The sequence below is a fragment of the Leptidea sinapis genome, chromosome 24, assembly GCF_905404315.1.
Source record: "Leptidea sinapis chromosome 24, ilLepSina1.1, whole genome shotgun sequence".
Taxonomy (NCBI): Eukaryota; Metazoa; Arthropoda; class Insecta; order Lepidoptera; family Pieridae; genus Leptidea; species Leptidea sinapis.
Genome location: NC_066288.1, coordinates 1742126 through 1752932, shown reverse-complemented (window position 1 = coordinate 1752932; position 10807 = coordinate 1742126). Strand labels below are relative to the sequence as shown.

The window sequence follows — 10807 nt, the reverse complement described above, 5'->3', positions numbered from 1 at the left end:
CTAGTTAGGCTATGTTTTGTGCAAAAAAATGCATGTTGGGTCTGTATGCTTATTAATTTTATGTTTAGGATTAAATTAAACACTATCAATTTATAGAAAAATTGTTTAATAAAATAAAGGTTTTCTTCTTAATTATATATAATACTTAGTTCTTCATTTATATCTGAGTCAAACACCAACTTCAGCGAAGTTCTCAATATGAATCTATTGCGTGATATACTGTTTGCTACTATTTGAATACACCATTTTTGTTCCTAATATATTTGTACACATGGATAATTTATGCAAGATATCATAATGAGTCCAATAAATATTTTGCATTCTTTTTCAACGAATTGTAATGCCTTTCCAGTACGAAAAACATAATTTTGGTTAGTATTATTTACTGTCACAGCAATCAGGTAGTCCTCAATGTATTGTTGAAAATACTGCAAATAATCTAAAGTTTTCGTGTGTATTGGCATGTATGACGGCTCAGAAAGCTGTGGAAGTGTTGGCTCAAAATCTTTACCAGTCCATTCTGGTTCAACTGTTGTTGATTCATCAGACAAAATCACATTCGTCAACAGGCACATATTCATCATCCGTTCCATTGTCTTCGAAACCTTAATCTCCATAGTCCGATTCATTTAAAAACTCCAAAATTTCTTCATCTGTAAGGAAAACTGAGTATATGTTTTTCAATAGTATATTTTGTGATAAGACCCAATGTCTAAAAAATGCACATAACAATTAATTGTTGTATAAATTGGTTGTTATAGAAGCAATCACTCAAATTATTACCAGAATCAACTATTCAAATCTTTATTAAAATAATTATATAAACAATGACATGAGAACTAAAATGATTATGTAGATAATTTAGGAATAAACTTACCTTATGCTCGACGTCGCGCCATTTTCGTCAGTCTATCTTTTTTTTTTTATATGAGAGGGGGCAAACGGGCAAGAGGCTCACGGGATGGGGAGAGGTGAGGCAACCGCCCATGGACATCGGCAACAACAGGTGTGTCAAGAAATGCGTTGCCGGCCTTTTAGGTGGGAGTATGCTTTTTTCTTGAAGGTCCCTAAGTCGTATCTGTTCGGGAAGACCGCTGCCGGTAGTTGATTCCACAAAGTGGCTGTGCGAGGCAAGAAATTTCGAAGAAAACGCGCGGTTGTGGAATGCCAGACGTCTACGTGATGCGGATGGTACTTTGCACGTAATGTCCGATGGTGGAATTCGGCCGCTGGAATCAACCCGAACAGCTCCTCTGAGCACTCCCCGTGATAAATGCGGTAGAAGATGCAGAGAGAACCCACATCTCTACGCAATGCTAGAGAATCAAGCCAATCGGAGATGACTTGATCGTCGATGATTCGAGCCGCTCTTCGTTGTATGCGGTCAAATGGAAGAAGCTGGTACTGGGGAGCACCCGCCCAGAGGTGAGAACAGTACTCCATGTGAAGCCGAATTTTCGCCTTATAAAGTTGCAGGCGGTGGCTTTTAGTGAAGTACTGTCTCGCCTTACTGAGTACTGAGCTTTTTAGAGGCCATTTTGGCCTTCTCTTCCAAGTGACCACGGAAATGAACGTCGCTCGATATATCGACACCAGAGTTTATGGGTTTTAAGTCGGAGCATGCATCGTTGATAACAACCTTGATGCTCCGATCAGCCAAAAAGCTAGTGACCCATTTGCACAACTTCTCGGGAAGCCCATAGGATGGCAGTTTCGCTATAAGCGCTTTATGCCACACCCGATCAAAGGCCTTCGCTATGTTCAAACTCACTGCCAACGCCTCGACTTCTACTTCAACTCAACCGCTTGCGCCCATTTATGGGTGAGGTACGCAAGAAGACCACCAGCTGAGCGAATATTTAAAATCTTTAGAGTATAAGGTAGGCTCAATTAAAAAAGGAATTTCTTAGACACATAGTAAATATAATAATAATAATAATAGGAATAGCTCTTTTCATTTGTCTGATATAGGAGCTGCCGCAGCTGTGGTCAACTTTATAGATCCCAGGGCACTGGTATGGTATAATGATTACTGTCTTGGCAAACATAGGTAGGCAACCATTTTTTAAGGGGTTTAAAATGGTTGCCTACTAGTCACTAATATGATATAGGATATCACACCTATTTTATTAATGAATACTCCTTTCATGTATTGTGGAAATGCCACTTGCCATTACACTTGTTAAAGCAGTTTTGCTGAAGTAATCTATTAATGTGCTCTAGTTCCTTCAAATGATCACCATCACAAAGCTCATATACATGTTTTGTAAACCTTCTGTAAAGCCACTGACACTAGATGTACAAGATAGTGATGAAAGGCGCCATGATGGTATCAGTGTAAGTGTGAGTGGGTTTTGTATAAAAACCATGGCTTATCATTGCCGTTAGGGCGAGTTTCTAGTGTGACATCCAAGAATGCCAATCTCCCTTTGTCCTCCTATTCGCAAGTAAATTTTATATTTTTATGTAAGGTATTGAGGTGTGTTTTCTTGACATTATAAGTTAGATATATTTCTACCTGATTTCATCCTCTTTTAACTTTGGCAAAAACATCATCAACATACTTTCTCCAAATTTTAAGAGAGCCAGGTTCTGTTGTAATGGCCTTCTCCTCAATACACAATAAATAAACATAATTTATGAATAAAATTATTTTTAGACAAAGTGGCGCTCGCAAATGTTACAAGAGTAATTTATGAAGTGATTGATATGTTATTATGCAGCTCAAATGGTCAACCAAATCCAATGGCCATAAAGCTACTATTCAAATGCCTGTTGCAGAAACTTGTAGCAGCTTCTTTGGATTACAGACAAGCAAATGTGAGTACGATTTTGCTGTCAGAGTTTATAGAATCAGGGTGAAATGGAAAAAATGAAATGGTGAAAATAATGAAGTATTCATTCACAGCTTGGATGTTCATGGAAGAGAAAAAACCACTGTATAGAATGAATTATGATAATAATAATAATAAATAATATGTATTTGTTTACTGAGACACTTACTTGTAATGTACGATCTTTCCATATCACTAAGCTTCAACATAATATTACCAATTTATTGTTTAAAACTAAAAATAATTACTTAATTAGTGTTCTTAATCTTTTAGAATATAGTGAGAGCATCCTTTGTGACATATACAGGATTAATTCTAAAGAAGTATGCTCAAATTGCTCTACCAAGCTTTTTGACACTTTTGCAGCATTTAGCATACCGTTTGGATGGTTCGGTAAGATCTGCATTTATGGAAGAAATCTATTTTAAAAATTTATTTGTGTATTTATCTAATGGAAATTCTTATTTTCAGGAAAAGGCAGAAGTGAGAATGACACGAGTGAACTTAACTGTTGGATTGATGAGCCTTTTGCCTCAAAGGTCCTTTAGAAGTTATGTCCGTTGGATGATCAGGTTAAATTCATCAACAAAAGTGCCACATCGTCAAATTGCTTTGGTAAGTATCTAATTGCACGTAATTCAATTTGTTCTTAATAGACTCAGTAAAACAATAGATTAACATGATTAGGTATGAACCATACCACGATCACCGCAATTGCACACTACATCGCCCAGCCCAAAATTGAGTTTAACTAGCCCTTGGCTAGTTAAACTCAATTTTGATTTTTGCATGTTTAGTGCTCAGGTTCAATGATCCATTGAGCATGGTCATTACCATGCTCAATGGACTACATTGTACAGGCGTGAGGCATACATGGTACATTATTTTCCATTTCATTTTCAGTGAATTATTTCAATTTGAATTAGAATTATAGCTGTTTAACTTATATTAATACCTACAAATATGTAGGGCAGGTTCACCTACTAACAAATAAGATCTATATTTGTCTGCTGATGACTGAGTCTGAAAAATAATTTATTCTATCAACATATCATATTGTGTCCAATGTGTGCCCGTGTATAAGCTGTTTATAATGTTGTAGGAAGTTTTGTTTAAACTATTACCATATGACCCTGAAGAAACAAATGAATCTGGAGCTGAAACACCTCGGAAAATATCTACTGATACCATTGGTGAGTTCCATAATTTTTGTGGGAAAGTTCGTCGATCTGTTCATGGTGGTGTCTTGGTTCCTATGCAATGGAATTTTTATCTTATGTAATAAATATGATAAAAGAGTATGGTACGGGTCACCTGATGGTAAGTGATCACCACTACTCATATTAACTTCCAAAACCAGAAGAATCACAAGAGCATTGCCTGTCTTTAATCGATCTGAAAACATAGCGCAAAGTATTTTACTCCACAGATTTAAACGTGGGAGAAAGATCAGATGTTTGGGAAGTGCCATACATCATATAATATACATATATCTGCCGTATCAGATAGTAAGGATGATAATTATATTTGTACTTGATCCTTTAATTTGTGCTTAGTTATAAAACACTAACTTTGATTTATTATTGGTCAATGCTGTGCATTTCTCTTATGGGTGTAAACATTAGAATTGTAAATAATGTTACCTTATAAATCGTTGTAAATGTATCAATGTGTATTATGTTGAAGTTTCTAATAATTTGTTATGATTTAAAGTGATAACTCTCACTTCTGGGATTAATTACAAAAATAAAACTGAAAACTTAAAAAATCCCCCATGAGTTATCATTTTAAAACATAACAAAGGAGATTGAAACACTTCCATGAATTATGAATTCCATGAATGGAAGTTAAAATAAAAAAAAGTTCGGTCATGGTGTAGGTTGGTGATCATCTAGAAACCTAGGTATGCTAAAAGCTGGTGATAGTCCTAGTCGATCCTCTACATGATTTTTTTACAGAAGAAAGGTTATATCTGCCTGCAGTTAACCAGATGTAAGCGTTTATCTATTTTAGGGACTTCCATCAGTACGTGACTACACTTTTCATGATAGAATGCCGCAGGTAGAGCTCTTCGTAGTATGTGTGGAATTGGTTTGAGATACCTCAATAAAATTAGGGTTCTTTTGAGAAGAGATTAAAAATAGATAATATAAAATTTATGAACGTGGTCGCAATATTCTACCATCAGTACCAACTATCAAAAACAAGAGAGCTTGTATCAACTGTTTGACTCAACAACTTGAGACAGGGATGTATTACTTATTTACTTTTTTTGTAGGTTCGGAGGAAAGGAGCAGCCAAAATGGAGATGCTACTGACAGTGGACTGGACAGTAGTAACAAGACTTCAGTTAACTTGACAGACTCAGAGGGTGAAAGCCCCGATATTGTGCCAGAATTAATTATAGATAATGCAAGTTTTTTTTTATTTAAGATCTTTTCTTGTCTTCCATATTTACTCAAGGGTATTTTATCCATAAATAAGATCAAAAACCTCACTCGATGAACGCATAAACACGGATCGGATGGTGAAATGCTGCTTGAGTTTGTGGCATGTAGTGCGGTGTTGGTATGTTTAAAGAGGTAGGTTTGAATACTGACAATAAACATTTATGAAAGATGTTGTATAAGATAAACTATAACATAACATCTCTACAAATCACCGAGTCGTTTAAGAACTCGAAGTGACGTCCTTTAGGTCCAAGGCCCGTATTCCAGAAAGTTTCTTAGATCAAGTATCTCTAGAAAATCTGTTTAGTGATTGAGCGCCGCCTTATTCCAGACCGCGAAATCGGATATGATTGATGGCGAGCGGCAGGTTACGACTCGTACGTACTTATATGATTGATGGCGAGCGGCAGGTTACGACTCGTACGTACTTATATGATTGATGGCGAGCGGCAGGTTACGACTCGTACGTACTTATATGATTGATGGCGAGCGGCAGGTTACGACTCGTACGTACTTATATGATTGATGGCGAGCGGCAGGTTACGACTCGTACGTACTTATATGATTGATGGCGAGCGGCAGGTTACGACTCGTACGTACTTATATGATTGATGGCGAGCGGCAGGTTACGACTCGTACGTACTTATATGATTGATGGCGAGCGGCAGGTTACGACTCGTACGTACTTATATGATTGATGGCGAGCGGCAGGTTACGACTCGTACGTACTTATATGATTGATGGCGAGCGGCAGGTTACGACTCGTACGTACTTATATGATTGATGGCGAGCGGCAGGTTACGACTCGTACGTACTTATATGATTGATGGCGAGCGGCAGGTTACGACTCGTACGTACTTATATGATTGATGGCGAGCGGCAGGTTACGACTCGTACGTACTTATATGATTGATGGCGAGCGGCAGGTTACGACTCGTACGTACTTATATGATTGATGGCGAGCGGCAGGTTACGACTCGTACGTACTTATATGATTGATGGCGAGCGGCAGGTTACGACTCGTACGTACTTATATGATTGATGGCGAGCGGCAGGTTACGACACGTACGTACTTATATGATTGATGGCGAGCGGCAGGTTACGACTCGTACGTACTTATATGATTGATGGCGAGCGGCAGGTTACGACTCGTACGTACTTATATGATTGATGGCGAGCGGCAGGTTACGACTCGTACGTACTTATATGATTGATGGCGAGCGGCAGGTTACGACTCGTACGTACTTATATGATTGATGGCGAGCGGCAGGTTACGACTCGTACGTACTTATATGATTGATGGCGAGCGGCAGGTTACGACTCGTACGTACTTATATGATTGATGGCGAGCGGCAGGTTACGACTCGTACGTACTTATATGATTGATGGCGAGCGGCAGGTTACGACTCGTACGTACTTATATGATTGATGGCGAGCGGCAGGTTACGACTCGTACGTACTTATATGATTGATGGCGAGCGGCAGGTTACGACTCGTACGTACTTATATGATTGATGGCGAGCGGCAGGTTACGACTCGTACGTACTTATATGATTGATGGCGAGCGGCAGGTTACGACTCGTACGTACTTATATGATTGATGGCGAGCGGTAGGTTACGACTCGTACGTACTTATATGATTTATATTTACCAGTCAATCATATTTATTATTGTTGCGCTGCTTTGACTAACCTAATTAATGACATTTTGGTTTTGATACTTTCTTAATTTTATTGATAATAGATGTGATACTTAAATTAAATACTTATACTAGCGAACCCGACAGACGTTGTCCTGTAAAACACGTCTTAAGTTTGAAAAAGAAGTCCAGCCGTTTTGGAGGGAGTTCATTGTCAACACACGTACAGTATAATTTTATATATAAAGATAGAGTACGTATTTTTGAAGTGTCTTAATTAGATCGTTAGTATCTAAAAAACCGATTAGTGTCATAAAAATGCATTTTAAAACTAATCTTTTTAAGTTTCGCGAGCAATTTTGTGGTATTGTTATGATGCCAGTTGGACAGGTAAACTAAATGCGCTTATGTGGCATAATTGCTATTTATTTATTTATTTACAAGTAGGTACAATAACATATAACAAGATAAAACTATCATCTAATAACAATTACAGCATATTTTTATGATCCTGAGATCCAATTAAAATTGTACACATCATTCACCAAATACAGTAAAAAATAATAAGTGGACACAACAGAAATTACATTATGACGAAATTTAAGTTTAACATTAAATTATTTTACGTAAACTAGCAAGTTCTATTAAGATTATTTTTAAACAAGTTTATATTTGTAAAGAATATATCAATTGTATGTACACCTTGTCGCCATTCTAGTTTATACAAATGTACCTTCATAATATAATTTATTACAGTTACATGAGAACTTGCTGTACATTTTACAATGGAAACATTTTGTTTCCTCTTCAGCTGGTTATGACTTATGACCTGTTGCATGATCGCCGTCAGATTACTTTTTAGATCTGTAAAATATTGTTTTTTGATGCACCCTTTATCTCAATTTTAAGTAGTAGTTTATACATGTTCCAACAATTCGTAACTCGACAGAACAAACCCGGTATTCGTAGTAAATAAACATCCATCAAAGACTACAGATGTGTGCTGTTTCCCTTTACGAAACCGTCATAATCAAGTCGTTTCAATAAAATGTATGTTAGTTACGTGAACAGTCTTGCGTGTCCTGCAGATACATGAGCATACCGCATAGCTTCTGGAATACAGGCCTGATATTACATACTGTTTAAGAACGTGCCTTGTCCTAGGCCTTGCCCACATACAGCGAATGAAAGCCAGCTATAACATCCTTGTCTTTTCACTCACTTCGCCACACACCCCTTATCATCAGTTTGTTAATGTTCTTTCGCTCGTTATATGTGGTAACGGCATAAATATAACAGTCAGAAAAACTCAGCTGGGTTTCTATTTTTACAAACAATTGCCTATAAAAAAAAAGTAATGAAATTACTTTAAAGAATAATGAACAATGGTCCCAATACTTAATTTCTCCGATGATAGCAGACACTAAGTTTTCCTTGATTTGTTAAAATTGTTACTATTTATTAGGAAGACTTTGAAGAGGACGTCCCAAATATTCTTCAACACCGGCGCCATTGCGTGCCGCACATGCAGATAGTGCGTGCTATATACGACCGCGTGAACGATGTCTCCAGTACACTGCGGACACGAGCGCTCGCTATCATTATAGAGCTGTTGGACACTCCCCTGCCAGCCGTTCAGAAAGCTATAATAGTGAGTAGTTTAGAAAATATAAGTTATAGGTAACGCGACGCAAAAAGAGTACCTTCGAAGTAACAGTTTATCGATAAGTATAGTTAATTATAGTTGTTAAAGGAAAGATGATGTATAATTTCAAACTATGTTAAATCATAAGAACTGCAAAACTGCTATTTTTTTACATTACATTTTATATGAAAAACACTGTCGCTCATTCTCATCCTTGATAGGCATATTGTTGTTGGTATTATTGCCTTATTATTATTAAATTTTTAGATCGTGTTTAGTTTGTCAAATTAACCTTTTTTATGGAAAATTAGGAAAAAACGAACGTACGGGTCACGTGGTGTTCAATGATCACTGCCGCCCACATTCTCTTGGAACACCAGAGTATTCACAGGAGCGTTGCCGGCTTTAAAGGGAGGTTTACGCGATTTTTTGAAGGTACCCATGTCGTCTCGTCACAGAAACACAAGGAAACTCATTCCACAGCTTTGTAGTACGTGGAAGAAAGTTGCTTGAAAACCGCACTGTGGAGGACCGCCTCACATCCAGATGGTGGGGATGATATCGTAACTTGTGGCGTGTCGTGGTGTCGGATCAGGTTAACCTTTTTATTTAAGAAGTATTTCGTGCGTGAATGTTACAAATGCAATGGCGCAAACTATATTTGCTTGTATATGAATAGGCAGTCTTTGCCGCTCAGTATTATTTGAAAGCGTATTAGGCGCACGGAGAATTGCAATATTTCGCCTAATAAAAGTTTGTTGGAGAAGAACTGTATACTTTTCAAATTAATATACAGGGTCCTAAAATACGACCACCTGCCTACGAAGAATACGAAGCCTGCACCAGGCTGTGGACAAGTTGATGACTAACGGCAAAAATATTGTATCGGCCGCGACGTGACGAGTAAAAAGATAGAATAGCTCGAGACTATCTTTCATTAAGATACTAAAGTATAGTATATAATGTAATGTAATGTTTCAGGAACTCAACGGAATGAATGGTGGAGAGTGCAGCATCGCGAGCGTGGCCTCGAGGTGTGCGGTGGACGAGCGTGCTGTCGTGAGGAAGGCCGCAGTAACTGTTTTTCATCAGCTGTTGTTAAGAATTCCTCATCCTTCATATTGTACGGTAAGACTTCTGGGAAATTCCAGTCGTAACGAGATTATTCCTAGTCTTGTCATAAAGGCATAAACTGCAAGCGATTGCAAGCTATTGCAAATAACATTAATTACTTTTATAGTGTGTTAGTTTAGTACATAAATATAAAACAATTTAAAATATAAAAATTATTCTAATGAACGAAACACTTTCCATGGGAAAATTCTTCACTCCCATCCCACTCATGGCGTTTAGAGGAAGCTGTACTCTCTAAAACTCACCATAAATCATAAACCAGCGGATCGGGAAAGATCGAGATTAGACGACGGCCAGTCTTCAGCTCTGATGAAGTCCGACACGTTCGTTTCGTTATTGAACATGGTGTTGTTAAGGGGCTTCACTTCCTTCTCAATAATGGTATCTTGATACACTTGTGCCATTGTTTTGATACCTTTTTCACCAAAGTATGGCTCAGTCACTCTTTCATAGCTAATAACCGTGATGGTTTGGTGGGGTATTAGAATGAAGTCGGATAATGCCCACGTTGCACTCTGTTGACAAATTCGGAAGCTTCCTTAGAGCTTTTAGCATAAATATGGTCATTTTGTTTGTTAAAATGTTGCTCCATTTAAAAAAAAATCTCATCCGTTAACAAAAATTTTCTGTGACCTCCCTTTGCGTACCTTCCCGCGTGCTTCAGTATATGTTTCGATTTTACCACCTTATTCTTTTTGTAATTATCAGTCAGTTAAGAAATGAACAATACGTCTCTTATAAGCTGAAAGCCCTAAGTTATCTTTAAAATACGCGACATGGTTCTCCCGAGATAAAATCTTTTGCTTTCGGATAGGAGTTTTAAAAATTGCATTTGGCTCCACACCTCCTTTGTATAATGCAATCACAGCGATTCGGTTCTCTCTATCACCCTACTCCATTTTAGTATCGCAAAATATTGTACAATGTATTGGCGCCAAATTGAGAAAACTCAATCATGTAAATATGACAGATTTCAAATTCAAATGTAATATTTTGTTTATTTTTAATTGCAACAGTATTTATGGTCAGACTAAGTATTCATGTGAACAGTAGATGTGCCCAAGGGGTTATCTGCTGACCCCTGATGTTTAGCGGCTTGTTTTGT

At 37.6% G+C, this 10807-nt stretch overlaps 1 protein-coding gene across 2 annotated transcripts in view; it reads left to right on the top strand.

Moving 5' to 3' along the window:
* The window catches only part of LOC126971551 (condensin-2 complex subunit D3-like), a 73338-nt gene that overhangs the window by 2747 nt on the left and 59784 nt on the right, over positions 1–10807 (top strand). For both annotated transcript variants that reach the window (XM_050817848.1, XM_050817847.1), the window contains exons 2-8: positions 2660–2820; positions 3108–3227; positions 3306–3449; positions 3937–4027; positions 5113–5246; positions 8389–8574; positions 9550–9696. In XM_050817848.1, coding sequence (XP_050673805.1) covers positions 2660–2820; positions 3108–3227; positions 3306–3449; positions 3937–4027; positions 5113–5246; positions 8389–8574; positions 9550–9696 — 983 coding nt within the window. The remainder of the gene's footprint in view (positions 1–2659; positions 2821–3107; positions 3228–3305; positions 3450–3936; positions 4028–5112; positions 5247–8388; positions 8575–9549; positions 9697–10807) is intronic.